Below are 14,541 nucleotides of genomic sequence, written 5' to 3'. Positions count from 1 at the left end.
GGCCAGTTAGAGTTCAGCCTCCCTCTGGCTATGGTGATTGGTTTGGGGACAGGCACATGACCCAGGTCTAGCCAATCAGAGCTCTGTATCGTCCAGCCGTTGTGGTTGGCTCAGGGATGGGCATGGGACCAATAAGACTGCATTTGGGAATTTTTGCTGCAAATATTGGGTCAGTCTTGCTTTCCCTGGGATTGCTGAGCTGGGAAATGTTTCTCTCCAATCTATGGGATATGTTGCTCGGGAATGATATCAACACAGAGGAAAGCAGGGCCAAGCTACGGAGAAGGACTGCTTCCTGATGACACTTGGGTCCAGCTGGGCCTGAGGTCCTACGTCAGACTTTTCAGTTACCTGAACCCGCTTTTGCTTAAACTAGATTTAATTGGGTTTCTGTCACTTGCAACCAAAAACCTGGACTCACACATTATCACATTTTCCAGATAAAGAAACTGAAGCTCAGAGACAAGAAAGGGCTTGTCCCAGACCAAGCACGCTCTGTCTACGAAGTGAGGGAGAGACAGGGGGAGAGACTCCGGAGGCTGACCTGGCCCCTCCTGGAGCATGGATGCGCTGGGGGAGGGGAAGACACTCACTGCTTGGTGCTGGTGTTGTCTGTGATCTGCTTCACAACTTGGCAGTAACACTCGTCCCGCAAGACCTCGTGGTCCCTGCACAGCTGTAGGAGGGCGGGCCAGGTCACAGGTCACACGCCCAGCACACAGGAACAGGGTGGGCACTTGGAGATGGGCCTGGTGCCCCTTCCCCAGACCCCTCCCCACCAGTGGGATGCATTCCTCTTTGGGCCACATGAGAGCTTCCCTCCCCAAAGTCCTGCTACTCTGTTGATAAATGGGGAAACTGAGCCACGGGGCAGGCAAGGGAGCACCAGCAGTCAGCGGGACTGACCTTCAGGAGGGTGCAAAGCACGTCCAGTTCACTCTGACCCTTCAGCGAGGCGTCCCCCATGAACCGCATCACAGCTGGAGGAAACACCTGTCCCACTCGGGCCACCAGACCCCCAGCTGCCTGCCCCCCTTGGGGACCCTGGGGTTGGACGCCTCCCCGGGAGGCTGTGGCCAGAGGAGGAGGGGGAGGCTCCTCCTCTCTGCAGGGGCCCCACATCTGAGTTGAGGGAAGGGGTGGTGGTGAGCAGGGGTCACAGTGCGGGGTCCCACCTGGCCCAGAGCCCTGGCCGCAGTCCCACCCCCACACCTAGAAACATGTCTGTGGCCATCTTGTTGAGGCTGCTGTCGCTGAGCTCAATGAGGGAGTCCTGGAGCGGGATCTGTGGGGAGAGGGGCTGGATCACCAGGAGGCAGGGTCTTGGTGGGAGGGGCTGAGTCATGGGGGCGGGGTCTGTGATGGGAGGGGCTGAATCAGGAGGGGGCGGGGTCTGTGGGGAGAGGGGCTGGGTGACCAGGGGCCAGGGTCTTGATGGGAGGGGCTGGGTCGGGAGGGGGCGGGGTCTTGATGGGAAGGGCTGTCATGGGGGCGGGGTCTGTGATGGGAGGACTGGGTCAGGAGGGGGAGGGGGGAGGGCCACGTGGTGCCTCCTCTTACAACAGGAGGGTCCACACCACCAAAAGGCAGCCGGGACGCCACTAGGGAAGACACTGCCCCTGGGAGAAACGCGGGCCCTCGGGGTGCTGAGTGCTTGGGTCCCATTGGGGACAAGGCTGTTTGGCCCACAGGCCTGGGAGGGGGCCTGGGGCTAGACACCTTGGTGAAGCAAAGCATGTCCTCCAAGGTTCTGGATTCCCGACCCTCCTTGGATTTCGGCCTGAGGCCGTCCCTGCAACAGGAAGCGGACACTGCTGACCAGTCTTGTCTCCAAGCTTTGGCTACACCCCCTTCCCACCTGGAGTGTGCTTGACTCAGTGTCAGCCCACTGGGCAGCAAGGCTCCGGAAGTGGAGGCTGCAGGCGGGCCTCACACCTCAGGGTTTCTCATCCCCCCCAGAACTGGGGCCTCCCGCTTGGGCAGCTGCAAGAAGCCCCAGAGAGACCCTCCCTGGGGTGGGGATGCGGCGTGGGGCCACCACTCACTGGGGTCTCCTCTGAGGGTCTCGGAAATACTTCTGGGCAAACTCGAGCATCGTGTACGGTGGGAGAGCCAGGCCGTCCTCCCCGCGGTCCGCGGAGCCAGCCCTGACTGGGGGACCCTGCAAGAGGGCCAGCCGCCGCACCCCGCCCAGTCAGAGTGGGCCCAATGCCACCCCCGGCTGTGCCCAGACTCTCTCATGTGGGCCCACTGCCTCCCCAGTGGCCTGGCCCGGCTGACCCTTACCCCTCATTGCTTTCTCTCTCCACCCTGGCAAGCTCTGTGCCACAGGACTGGACCTGCCCCCCTCACCTGGCCCCGCCCCGGCCCAGGTGGACTTCGCCTGCTGGCCGGCCCAGGCTGGCCCTGCCCCATTGGCCTGGTCACAACCCTTCCGCTGACCCCCGCCCACCCGACCCCACTGGCCACGCCTCCAGCCATCTCTGGTCACATCTCAATAGGTCATACATCTGCCTAGCTGCCACGCCTCCAGCCATCTCCGGTCACATCCCAACAGGCCATACATCTGGCTGGCTCACTGCTGGCTCAAGCAGGCTGCCGGGCCCCAGGGTGGCCTGCTCTTGGCTGAGCCCCTCCCCTCCCCCTCCACAGTCAGGCGGACCCCCTTGCTGTGTCCGCCCTTCGGCCCAGCCCCGGGCAGCTCTCACCTCCCTCCTGCGGCCCACCTCCCGGGCCGCGGCAGTGGAGGCCACGGCAGCGGCCACGGCGGCAGCGCGGCCCCGGCCCGGCTCTGCGGGCAGCTGCAGAAAGTCGGGGGCAGCTGCAGGCTGCACCAGCTCCGAAGGGAAGCGGCCCACACGCCCATGGATGGTCCCAAATCGCCAACCTAGGGGGCGGGAAGGGCTCTGAGCAGCGGGAGGGTGTCATCTGGGGAGCAGGGGGGCCCAGGGATACAGAGCTTGTGCAGGAGGTGTGTCACGGGGCCATTCACAGAGGAGGACACAGCTCTGGGAAGGGAAGGCATTCCCTCAGCGGGAGCTGCAGACAGCACAACGCAGCGCTTGTGGACCCTCGGGCCACACACATGGAAACGCTAATGTCCACGGAGACCCTTTAGCCAGATATGTGGGCAGAGGCCTGGGCTGCATGGCCGCCTTAGGAGCTGCAGCCAGGCCAGACCCTCTGGGACCCCGGAACCCAGAATCGTGCCTCCGCTGTTTGGGGTGTCTAGGTCTGGCATCTGTGGCAGCTGAACGGGGGTCCCGGGGTACCTACCGAAGTCAGGACCTCGACGCCGCAGCTCCTCCAGGTACACGACCTTCTTGCCGACCACACAGCCAGCACTGTAGCCTGAGGGCCGGACCTGTGTCAGCACCCGCTGGGAAGCGCCCTCCCCCGCCCCCGCCTCCCCAGCCGTGCCCACCCCTCCCCGTGGCGCTGACCCATCCGAGGTGGCTCCAGGGGCTGCAGGTGGATGATGTCACCCTTGTGGAAGGCCAGCAGCGCTGGGTCCTCAGGCAGGAAGTTCCTCACAGCGACCACGTAGTCCGAGTCCTGGGTCAGCCAGGGGCTGGGTGAGGGCTGCAGTCCCATCCCCCTTCTCCCGGAGGCCAGGGGCCACTCCCCTGCCCCTCACACAGGACGTCAGAGCACTGGCCCAGGCCTCACCCCCTCCACCCCTCCCGAAGCCTCCCCACTGAGGCCAGGTGCCGGGCCTGGGGGCTGCCTGGTCTGGAGGGAGCATGGGGGCGGATGCTCCCGCCGCAGTGGGCAGCGGCGAGCAATGCAGTCCTTGCAGGAGGATGAGCAATGCGGCTGCCATGGAGCCCAGAGGCATTAGTAAAGGACTTTGAAGGAGCGGGCAGAGGGGAACGGGCATCCCGGCTGGAAGGCACAGCCCGTGCAAGAGCCTATGGACACAGCTGCTGCCGCACACACGCATCCACGCTTCCCAGGCATGAGCCCCGTTCGGGGCCCTCAGCCCTGCTGGGGGCACCTGTAGGAGGGCCCTGACCTTCTTCAGCTCCAGGATGAAGTCGTCCACCAGGGTCTTGACCTGGTGAGCTCGGGCTGAGAAGAGAATGACCTTCTCGCTGGCCAAGTTGAACTCCAGCATGTTCTGGGAGGGGATGGTCACAAACAGGATATCTGCAAAGCTGGAGGATGGGAAGGTGGCATGAGAGCAGGACCCTGCAGCTAGAGGGATGCCCTCCGCCCACCGTCCTGCTCCTTCTGCGCCTGCCGGCCTCCCCTCCCCTCCTGTCCGCAGCTCTATTGTGTTGCCCGCACCCTGTGAACCCACAACCTTCCAGCCCTCCCCAAGTTGTGCCTTTTATTTTTTTGCCTCGTGATCCAACCTCCCAGATTTTGCCCACACAAATCTCTCTCTTTCAGTCCTTGAGCAAACTCTCCAGCTCCTGCACCTAACCGGTGAGCGAGGCTCCCCCACCCCCCACACCCCCCCACCCCCGCCCCGTGCTCTGGTATAAAGGACAAGTGGGCTGCTAGGAGGGAGGAGTCCGAGGACTCAGCAAGGTCTCATCACGCCGCCGAAGCACCCTTTCCCTTCCGAGCTGCGTCTGCATCTGGCTGTTCACACGGTCGCCCCCGCTGCACGGCGAGCTCTGTGAGGGCCAGGCTGCAGCGTGGCCGGAGATGGGGATGGGGTCGTGGCTCCCAGCTCCCCACTTCTTGGCTGTGGGACTCGAGACAAGCAACACCTCTCTATGAGCCTGTTTCCCTGACTGAAGGGCTTTGGCACAGAGCCGTGCATATGGTAGGTACAGTCGCCCCTCGGTATCCCAGGGGGACTGGGTCCAGGGCCCTTCGAGGGCGCCAAAGCCCACGAATGCTCAAGTCCCTCCTATAAAATGGCCTGATACTTGCATATAACCTATGCACATCCCGTATACTTTAAACCACCTCCAGATTCTTTTTTTTCTTTTCAGATTACTCCTAACACCTAATTCAATGGAAATGCTATGTAGATAGTCATAAAAGCAATGTAGACGTTATGTGAATAGCTGCTGGTGAGTGGCAAATTCAAGCTTTGCTTTTTTGGAACTTTCTGAAATTTTTTTTCTGAATATTTTCCATCCGCGGTTGGTCGAATCTGCGGATATGGAGGGCCAACTGCACTCAGTCAACGGCCGTGAAGCCAGCCGGTGAGGAAGCGCTGGTGCCGGCCCACGTCCAGCGTCCGGCCAGCCCCATTCCCGCCCATCCGCCAGTCACCTGTACGTGCGCAGGACCCGAAGCGGCCCACCGGCCTCGTGGCTGCCCTTGACCATGCGCAGGAGTTTGATGCCCGTGTGGGACACAGCTAGGATCTGCACGCCGGTGCCCACGCTGCCCTGGGGTGAGGACAAGTGGCACGTGAGGCTCTTCCGGCCTCATCCCTAGAGCCCCTGGGTGGGCAGGGGGCAGGCAGGGGGCTCGCACCGTGGCAGGGAAGAGGCGGGAGAAATAGACCTCCCAGCTGTCGCGTGCGATGCTGACCACAGCCCGCTTCACACTCTCCGTCACCAAGGGCCTTTGCGTGTCCAGCTGGTTCTGGGCTAAGGGACACAGGTCGGGTCGGGACTGACCCACGTGGCATGGGGGGAGGCTGACCCTCAGCAAGGAGGTGTCAGTCTGTTGTGTTCCCAGTGTCCATACTGGCAAACTGATGTCCACAGACAGACAGGGACAGCCCAGGCCACAGCCAGTCAGGCAGAGCCCAAGCCAGACCTGCGGCCGGGCCGTGGGAGAGGCCAAGAGCAGAGCGGGGAGGGTTGGCGGGGGTGGGGTGTCTAGCTGGCTGCCCCGTCGACCTCCTTCCCTCCCCCTGGCCCCCACGGTACCAAACAGGGCTTTCATCTGGAGCCTCTCCTCCGCAGAGATGCGCAGGCAGGCCTCGGAGAACGTGTCGTGCAGGATCTGTGGGATGAGTGTGACACCGGCGGCCCGTGGGACTCCCCCACCCGGGAGCCCACGCTGGACCGTTTTAGGATGACTGGGAATGTGGCAGGGGTGCCTTTACGCAACAGTGGGGTCATCTGTGTAAATCAGATCCCACTCCCGAGGATGCTCTCCCTTCTCCTCACCTCCACCCTCCCCAAGCCCTAGTTTCCTCATCTGTATGGTGGGGCTTGGGTTGGACCCCAGGCCCCGTGCAGCTCAGACCTGCTGTGAGTCTGGTTAGGTGGGACTGTGGGCTCTTCGACCCTGTCTACAGTGGGGGCCTCGGCAGAACAGCTTCCCCTCCTCACTGTGGTCGAGGACCCCAAATCCAAGGAGGAGGATTTGCAGACGGCTAGGCTATGCACCCCCTGCTCTGCTGAGTACAAGGGGCATTTAGGGAGGAGAGGCCCTCACCTGGCGGAACAGCAGGTCCAGCTGCACAGGGTGGCTGTAGCTGTCCTTGGGGTAGAACACCTGTGGGGGCAGGGTTTCCGTGAGGACCTTCTGGAGGCCCCTCCCCCGCTGCAGCCCCACTGCTCTGCACCAGCCTGCTCTGACCCTGACCCTGGCTCAGCTCCGCCCTGACCCGGTCTCCCGCCCGCCTCGGGCCCCTCTGCCCCCATCCAGCCCCAGCCGGGCTCCAACACCTCTTTGCGCAGGAAGATCTTCCAGGGGGCATGCTGGTAGCCGTAGAAATCGGGGCTGAGGAGGCGGTGCAGCCGCGTCTGCACGGGGTCCTCGGCCGGCTCCAGGGACCGTGAGGCCAGCACTGCAGGGGTGGAAGCGGGCTGGGGCAGCGAGGCCTCCCGGCCCGTGGCGTACACACACCTGATCACGCGGGCACACGTGCACACTCACACAGCCCAGCCCTCCTCCCCGCACATGGAGACCCGGCGCCCGCAAGCCCAGCCAGGGGCCGGGGGCCTGGGAGCAGGAGAGACAGGCCGCTGCCTGGAGGCCAGGCCCCGGCAGGTGTGGGCGGAACAGACAGTTCAGAAGGACAGAGCTCTCAGTGCCGGGAGCTGGGGTGGAAATAAAACCAGTGATTTAGGAAAGTCTGGGGGCTGGTCTGTGAGGGGCGTTCGGTCTGGGCGGTCGGGCAGACCTCTCTGAGGAGGTGACACTTGAGACCTGAATGTTGAGGAGGTGCTGAGCATGCAAAGATCTTCCGGGAAGAGCGTTCTAAGCAGAGGGAACAGCAAGGACAAAGGCCCTGAGGCAGGAGTGAGCTCGGTGTGTGCCAGAAACAGTGAGGAACAGAGTGTCTTGGGGGGGGCGGGAGGAGATGGGATTGGGAAGGTGGGCAGGTCATGCTGCGTCACGTGGGCCACAGTGAGGAGTCTGGAGTTTATCCCAGGAGCCACTGGAGCACTGTTGACAGGCGTGACGTGAACCGACTGATCTCTGTTAAGAGGGCTGTGGCTGCCGTGAGGCAGGAGATGCAGAGGTTAGGGCTCCAGCCGGGAGGCCTGGGTTTCTATCCCTGATCTGATACTGTTGAGCTGTGTGATCGTGGGCAAGTCACTTAACCTCTCTGGGCCTGTCTCCCCACCTGTAACATCTAGAGGCACAAATGGTACTGTGTTGAAGGGTCTTAGTGAGGATTTAGTGAAGTCAGAGTGGGCTGGGACTGAAATCAGTCTTAAGTGTTGATGCAATTACACAAACGTCCACACTGTGGGTCCACACGGGCCCAGGGACACGGACACACGTGCCACCGTCACGCAGACCAAGTCTCACCTGTGTTCACACTTGGACACCTGCCCTCGGGCCCCTCCCTCCCTCCCTCCTGGCCCTCACCTGGAGTGGGCCCCACGGATGGCCTTGGTGTGCTGGTCACTGGCTTCACCAGGGCTACGGCCTCTCTGGGGACCTGTCCCTGCCCCAAAGACAGCGCTCAGGGGGGAGCAGCAAGGCCACAGCTTATAGGGGCCAGCTGGTTTCTGAGGCTCCCCCAGAGGCCCCACTTTGTCCTTTGTTCCACCTGGGCCCAGCCAGACCCTGCCCCTCACCTGGGTGCCAGGTGCTGCCGCTGCATGGCTCATCTGCGCCCTCAGGATCATCAGGGCCTCCTCGTGGGGGTCCGGCCGCTTCACGAACACCCTCCCGCCGTCCTTCCTGGTGGGTGGGACACTGAGTCTCCTCTTCCCAGCCACATAACTCTACAATAGGGAACTTTTTCCTCCACCCCCATCACTATAAACGAGAACCCAGAGAGGACCAGAGACGGGTGTGGGGACACACAGCACACCCTAGAGAGCGGTCCTGGCCTCCCTCTGCCCGGGTGGCTCATCTGGACCACCTGTGTGAACACACTCACTCCCTAAAAGTTGCTGGGCAGGGGGGCTGCGAACCCAGCAGATGGGCACATGGGTGGTGGCTGAGCAGGCCCGTGGGGAGGCCGCCGTCCGGATGGCTGGAGGGCTGGGGAGGCCAGGCTGACCTGAAGGCTTCGGGCCAGCCTCCCCGGGGCGGCTGCTGGTGTTGCCTGACGATGTCCTTGATCTGCTGCGTGGGCTGCGGGAAGTGCTCCGAGTTGAGGGTCGAGGACCGGACCAGCTCTAGGCTGGGCGAAGCTGCGGCAGGGGCACGGGGGCACAGGTGAGAGTGCCCTCCCAGCCCCGCCCTGGGAAGTGGGAGGCCCCCCGGGCCGGGAGAGGACACTCACTGGATTCTGGAGGCGCCCGGTCCTGAGCTAGAATGGGGACGGCCACGGGCTTGGTGGGGGGCCTCGGGGCCTTGACCAGAGGAGCGGGAGCCACGGGCTTTGGAGCGCAGCGCAAGAGCACGGGCTTGGCCGGGAGTCCGGTGCCTACGAACTTCGGCCGGGCCTCTGGCGCTATGGGTTTCTGTGGAGAGCAGGGTGTGGGGTGGACTTCCCGGGACACATCAGTCTGCTCTCAGGGACCCCACGTCTGCCCAAGACGGGTTGAGGGGGCTCCTGGCTCAGAGAGGCGCAGCGATGCCCCAGGGCACCACAGCACTCACCTGGGGAACCAGACTCACCTCTGGGGGCGATGGCCTTGGGCTGGGACTCAGGGGCTGCTGCTGGAGCGCCATGGCCTGCAGGGTCATCTCCCGGGCCTGGGGAGAGTAGCGGTGGTGAGCGGGCAGGCCCAGGCTCCGCCCCCCGCAGCCCCCAAGCCCGGCACTCACCAGCAGCACAGCCTGCTTGCGGATGAAGGCCTGCTGCAGGGCCAACGTGGAGGCGTCCAGGCCTGGAACTGCAGGGGGGCCGTGTCAGGGGACGTGGATCCAGAGGCTTGGGAGATGGGGGGGATTCCCTACCGTGCCTGCCCCTCCTCCGCCGGCTCAACCTCTCCCCACGGCCGAGGCTGCCTCTGTTCTAGGGCCAAAGCAGCCCTGAGAACCGAGGGGCTCCACCCTGCCCGACCCTGGAACCGACCGGGGGCAGCCACTGACTTAGCTTTGGCCTTGGCTCTGGAGGTCTCCGGGGGCTGCCTTTGCTGCCGCTACTGCCATCTCCACCAGGCTGGCCTCCCCCTTTCATGCGGTAGGCAATGGCTGTTGGCTTCTCCAGGTCCTGGGAGCGGGGGCAGGTGGCTCAAGTGACTGCCCCAGTGCCGTACTCCCCAGCTTCCAAGGCAACAGGCACCTGACACCGCCACCGCCTGTGTCCTGGGGGCCTCCCACCGGCCAGCATCTGCTGCGTGCCCGCCCTCTGCCCACACGGCACCCCGGTCAGGCCTCCGGCAACCTTGTGAGCCCCAACCCACCCCTTCCACAGGGGAGCAAACTGAGGCTCAAAGGGGCTGCGCCCTGCTCAGGGCTTCACGTTATGCCTTGGAGGGGCTCCTGGGAGTTCCCAGAGTGAGCAAGGGTGCCCGGGGGCCCGCTCCCAGTGTGTCCGGGACCCCCAGCTGTGGGTCCTTCTGAGCACCTCTAGCTGTAAGGACACCCTCATCCTTTGCTTGACCCCCAGCAGAGATCCAGAGAGGACACGCCACCCCAGACCCTGGCTGAGAGCGGCTCCTGTGTGCACACGCCGTGCTGGGGTCTGCAAATGCCCTGCTGCGTCCCTACCGCATCCCCGTAGGACAGCACGGGGTCGAAGAGGCTATCCAGGTAGCAGTCCAGTCCTTTGTGGGCCACAGCGGGCTCCCCAAGGCTGTCCGAGTCTGGCGGGGTTGGGGGACACAAAAGTCAAGTCCTTTTCTCCTGCTGATGACCACTCCCGGCTCCCAGGCTCCCCCCCCAACCAGAGACAGCGGCCACTGCTGGTCGACCTTGGTGGGTCGCTGTCCCTCTCTGGGCCTCAATCTCCCCATTTGTACCGTCCTCATTGTGGCTGCAGTACCCATCAGAGTTGGCCACGACGGGCACGTGCCCCAGGGGCTGGGGCCTAGCGGGCGCGTCCTCGTCCGAGTCCCAGCTGTTTCCAAACACCCTGTGGGGATGGAGAACACACAGCAGCTGACCCCCCAGAGACCCAGAGCCCTCCCAGAACCCCCGTTCTCTCCTGTGCCCCGGAACTGGCTGACTCTCTCCCTTTAAAGGCAGGGCCCTTTGGCGAGCCCCACCCCAGTGAGGACCTCGAAGCTTAAGTTCAGAACGCAGTCCCCCACTGCCAGCATCCAGGAGGGGGAGCCTTGTGCTAGGAGAGGCCATCTCTACCTGGGACCTCCCCTGCCAGCCGTGGGCCCCTCTGCACCCACGATGAAGTAGGCTTTCTGTCGCGGGAACTCCCTGAGTAGCTCGAGGTCCGACACCAGGTCCAACACGTAGTCGTGGCCGGCCAGCTCTGCCCACTGGACCCCCTTCTTCCTAGCCACCGTCCAGCCCCGCCAGCCGTCGGTCAGCCCCCTGGAGACAGCACGCGAAGGGCTGGGAGTAAGGGACAGAGCCGAGAGGTACCACCGGGGGAGACCCTGGGATGGGAGCCAGACACCACTCATGGCCGGAGTGGACCCTCTGGGGCTGGGGGCCTGGCCTCTCGTCCCTCCCTTCCTCCTTCCGAGGTGCACAGGGGTGCACTGGGTGGGGCATTCCAGGAGCCCACCTGTGCCTCAGAATGTCTCCAGCCACCTCTTCCCCCGTACTCCAGGAGTGCACCGGGCAGGAGAACTGGTCACCTGGGCGGCAGCGGGTGCAGGGCTCAGCCCGGAGCTTCTGCGGGCCAGTCCTGCGGCTCCTGTGCTCTCGTCCTGGACCCTGAATTTGCATCTCACGGCCCTGGCTCCCCTCCCCGCTTCCAGGTCCAGCCGCCATGCGCCCATACACACTGACCTCTCTCCAGGGCTACATCCCGCAGGCCCCTCCCCAGCGCCTCCTAAGCCCAGGCTACTGGCGCCTGCTGACTCCGGCTGCCCCTCCGTGGGGCAGGGAGAGGGCAGCTCACCGTTGAAGCAGCCCACGTCCAGCGCCATTCCGGCCTTCTCCTGGGTTGCTTTCCACTCGAGCTGGGTCAGAGGGAAGGTGCGGGCAGCGCCAGAGCCCTGCTGTTGAGCCTGGCCCATGGCCTGCATGAGGCGATGTTGACACACAGCCTGGAAGCCATTCCGCCCATAGTCAGACACAAACCTGATGGGTAGGAGTTGGCGCGAGGGTGAGGAGGGACCTGAGGCTGGCCGGCAGTGGGGGAAGGCCCCGAGGCTAGTCAGGGGGCCCAGGCCGGCCCAGAGCTCTGAGAGTGGTCTACAAATGATCTCGGGCAGCCCGGAGTTCCTGGGCTAAGCGGAAAGCGTCCAGGCCAGAGGTCCAAGGACGGCCAAAGCGGCTCCAGGTTGGCCCACCTAAGCTTGTTGGAGCAAAATGTCACTGCCAGGGTAGGGGCTGCAGGGGGTGTGGGCAAAGACCTGGCCTCTGGGCACTCCCTCTGTTCCCTCACCAGGCCACCCCGGGCGGTCATCGGCCCTCTCTGAGCCTGCTTCCAAGTTCACAGAGACGGCCGTGAGGGTTCAACCTGACCCAGGACCAACCAGCCTGATCCCTGGCAGTGGCGGGCACTCCTTGTGCTGGGCTCCCTGCCCCCTCCCCACCGCTGGCAGCCTGGCCAAGAGCACCAGAGGAGCAGGCAGACAGCGGCTGCCAGAGGGAAGCTAGAGCCGTGCCCACGGGAAGCCCAGAAGGCAGGTAGTGGCCCTGCCCCCGGCACAGATTCCCAGGGCCGGCCAAAGGAGCTGCCCCTACTGCACACGGCTCTGGGGAGCTCTGCACGCTCTGTAGTTCACAGTTACCCTGTGAGGTGGGTCCTGTTACCATCCCCAATTTCCAGATAAGGAAAGAGGCTCAGAGACGGGCAGTGACTTGGCCCCGGTCACACAGCAACTAAGTGTCAGAACTACGATGCTGCCCAGGGCCTGCTTGAGCTCCTTCCCTTGCAAATCATTCATATCACCCAGCACAGTGACAGCAACATCACCATCAGCTCATCAAGACCAGGATGCTGACAACGGCCACACGCACGCAGCAGGCTACACTTACCGTGGGCCTGGGTCTGTTCTAAGCACTTCACACGTGTTTGCACATTTAATCCTCACACAGCCTACTACGGAGGTACTCTTATCAGCCCCGTTTTATAGGAGAGGAAACAGGCTCAGAGATATTAAGTAACTTGCCCAAGGTCACACAGGTCATACGCGGCTGAGCTGGGATTTGAACACAGACTGTCGCAGTCTATACTCCTAACCATACCGCTACACCCCGCCCCCCAAGATGTGAGAGGTCAGCGCCTCTCTTCCAAATTCCCCGCACCCTGGGCTGGCTACCTCCGAGTTCCAGAAGCCCTGTACCCCGCCTCACCCAACTTCCGCCCTCTGCAGTGAAGCCCCGGGCCAGCCCCCAAGCCTGAGCTTCCAAGGACCGAGCCTCCCTCCTGGCCCAGCCTGACCCGGCGTCCGCCCCGGGCCCCCCAGCTCCACTCACTTGAGCAGGTACTTGTCGAGGCGCGGGGAAGGCGCGAAGCCGCTGAGGCAGGCGGCCAGCAGGAGCCAGCCCCGCTCAGCGTTGTGGGCACTGGGGTTCCGCCACACCTGGTTGGCCAGCTGCGCCAGGATCTCATCCCGCAGCTCGGGCACCGCCAGCCCTTTCTGCACGATGTAGTTCCCGAAGACGTGGTCCTGGGCTCCGTGCAGCTGGGGGTCACCCATGAAACGCAGGATCTGGCCACAAACAGACTCTCCTGGGCTTCTCGGAGGGCTGTTCCCGCCAGGTCCCCACCCCCACCCCACATCCCTCTCGTGTCCTTCCCATGTCCCCCTGCCCATATGAAAGTCCCCCATGTTACAGTGTAATAGCCATACCCTGGGCCAGGTGACCCAACCTTTGGGAAAAAATCAAGATTCTCCTGCTCACGAACCTTCTATAGCCCCAGCCCCTCCCCGCACCCCCGGCCTCCAGGAGGCCCCTCACCTCCTGCACATTCCACGCCCCAGAAGGTACTTTCTAACATGCATATCCGACCACATCCCTCCCAGGCTCATGGCTTGGGCTAGTAGAGGGTCCAGGAGGGCAGGGCGAGGGGCCTCGCCGTCTGGCCTCGGGGACAGGGGCTATGAATTCGAAGGTGGTCTAGGCAGACCCGTACCAGCTTGAAGATGCCCACGGCCTCTGCATGATGCTCCGCCGGCAGCCGTGTGAGGGGCGTCCTCAGGGGCGCTGCCAGCATCCCGAAGGCAGGTTCCTGGGGGCACAGGGCAGGAACGTGGGCACAGAGCTGGGACAGACAGATGCGTTTGGGGCACAGCAGCCCGGGAAACGCAGGTCCCCAGTGTGCAGACGGGTAACCGGCTTGCAGAGGGGCAGACACCAGCATCTCGGTGACAGAGCCCCCACGAGGCCCCCTCGGGGCAGGAAATGAGGAGCAGGGACGATGCGCTATGGATCCACCGCTCGTTACGTTTCTGAAATGTTTCCAAGCAGCCACCTCCCGAGCCCCCGAGGGCCCTCCACCGCTATCCAGGGCCCCCGGAGACCCCGGCCTCCTCATGACACAGACCCAGCAACTGAAAGGCTCATACCTGATCCCACCGCGGGTGGCCAGGAGCCAGCCCCAGGCTGAGGACAGTGCCAGCTCTAACTGGGCCTCTGCCAGCCCTTACCTTGAAGTGGCACCGGACAAACTTGGCCATGGGGTAGTTGTTGATATCCAGGGGCAGCGTGACCCGGGGCTCAGCCTGAAGCCGGGGAGTCCGCACGGGGGCCACCCGGGGCATCTGGCCCGGCCTGAGGCCTGTGGACAGAGGAGGCCATGAGGGGCCTGGTCCCCTCGCGCACCCGCTCCCACCACACCACCTGGCGCCGATGTACCTGCCACTGCTCGCAAGAGCCCAGCCAGCTCCCCCGGGACCTCCAGGTGCCCCACAGCCACCACCTGTCGCTTGCTCAGCTCCTGGGGGGACGGCACAGGGTGAGGAAACAGGCCTGCTGCTCCCCCACCTGCCGGCCTCCCTTCCTGTCCCCTGCGGCCACCCGGACCCCGCACCCACCTCCTGCCCCCGTAGCCGCACCTCCGCCACCCAGAGCCTCCACTCCGCCCTCGGCTGCAGGAGAGCAGATGGTCAGGGTGGGCAGCGGCGGGCAGAGGCGACGGCCCCAGGCCCACCTCACAGATGGGGGGCAGAGGTGCGGCCAGAGAAA

The 14,541-nt window shown here is 64.0% G+C and overlaps 1 protein-coding gene across 1 annotated transcript in view; it reads right to left on the bottom strand.

Annotated features, from left to right (window-relative positions):
- Positions 1 to 14,541, bottom strand: part of MYO15A (myosin XVA) — a 50,824-nt gene that overhangs the window by 14,430 nt on the left and 21,853 nt on the right. Inside the window, exons 26-55 of the mRNA XM_079904487.1 lie at positions 14,212 to 14,293; positions 14,004 to 14,134; positions 13,490 to 13,585; positions 12,829 to 13,064; positions 11,303 to 11,484; positions 10,964 to 11,036; positions 10,579 to 10,767; positions 10,191 to 10,351; positions 9,988 to 10,082; positions 9,367 to 9,487; positions 9,100 to 9,167; positions 8,950 to 9,027; positions 8,612 to 8,792; positions 8,387 to 8,519; positions 7,956 to 8,061; positions 7,744 to 7,816; positions 6,591 to 6,712; positions 6,358 to 6,417; positions 5,844 to 5,919; positions 5,443 to 5,558; positions 5,236 to 5,354; positions 4,016 to 4,157; positions 3,444 to 3,555; positions 3,277 to 3,351; positions 2,709 to 2,887; positions 2,046 to 2,161; positions 1,720 to 1,792; positions 1,213 to 1,285; positions 907 to 980; positions 594 to 676 (exon numbers count right to left, since the gene is read on the bottom strand). Of these exons, the coding sequence (XP_079760613.1) occupies positions 594 to 676; positions 907 to 980; positions 1,213 to 1,285; positions 1,720 to 1,792; positions 2,046 to 2,161; positions 2,709 to 2,887; positions 3,277 to 3,351; positions 3,444 to 3,555; positions 4,016 to 4,157; positions 5,236 to 5,354; positions 5,443 to 5,558; positions 5,844 to 5,919; positions 6,358 to 6,417; positions 6,591 to 6,712; positions 7,744 to 7,816; positions 7,956 to 8,061; positions 8,387 to 8,519; positions 8,612 to 8,792; positions 8,950 to 9,027; positions 9,100 to 9,167; positions 9,367 to 9,487; positions 9,988 to 10,082; positions 10,191 to 10,351; positions 10,579 to 10,767; positions 10,964 to 11,036; positions 11,303 to 11,484; positions 12,829 to 13,064; positions 13,490 to 13,585; positions 14,004 to 14,134; positions 14,212 to 14,293 (3,425 nt within the window). The remainder of the gene's footprint in view (positions 1 to 593; positions 677 to 906; positions 981 to 1,212; positions 1,286 to 1,719; positions 1,793 to 2,045; positions 2,162 to 2,708; positions 2,888 to 3,276; positions 3,352 to 3,443; positions 3,556 to 4,015; positions 4,158 to 5,235; positions 5,355 to 5,442; positions 5,559 to 5,843; positions 5,920 to 6,357; positions 6,418 to 6,590; positions 6,713 to 7,743; positions 7,817 to 7,955; positions 8,062 to 8,386; positions 8,520 to 8,611; positions 8,793 to 8,949; positions 9,028 to 9,099; positions 9,168 to 9,366; positions 9,488 to 9,987; positions 10,083 to 10,190; positions 10,352 to 10,578; positions 10,768 to 10,963; positions 11,037 to 11,302; positions 11,485 to 12,828; positions 13,065 to 13,489; positions 13,586 to 14,003; positions 14,135 to 14,211; positions 14,294 to 14,541) is intronic.

The sequence above is a fragment of the Stenella coeruleoalba genome (genome assembly GCF_951394435.1).
Source record: "Stenella coeruleoalba genome assembly, chromosome: 19".
NCBI lineage: Eukaryota > Metazoa > Chordata > Mammalia > Artiodactyla > Delphinidae > Stenella > Stenella coeruleoalba.
Note: the sequence above shows the minus strand (reverse complement) of the source record. Positions and strands in the feature narration are given on the sequence as shown.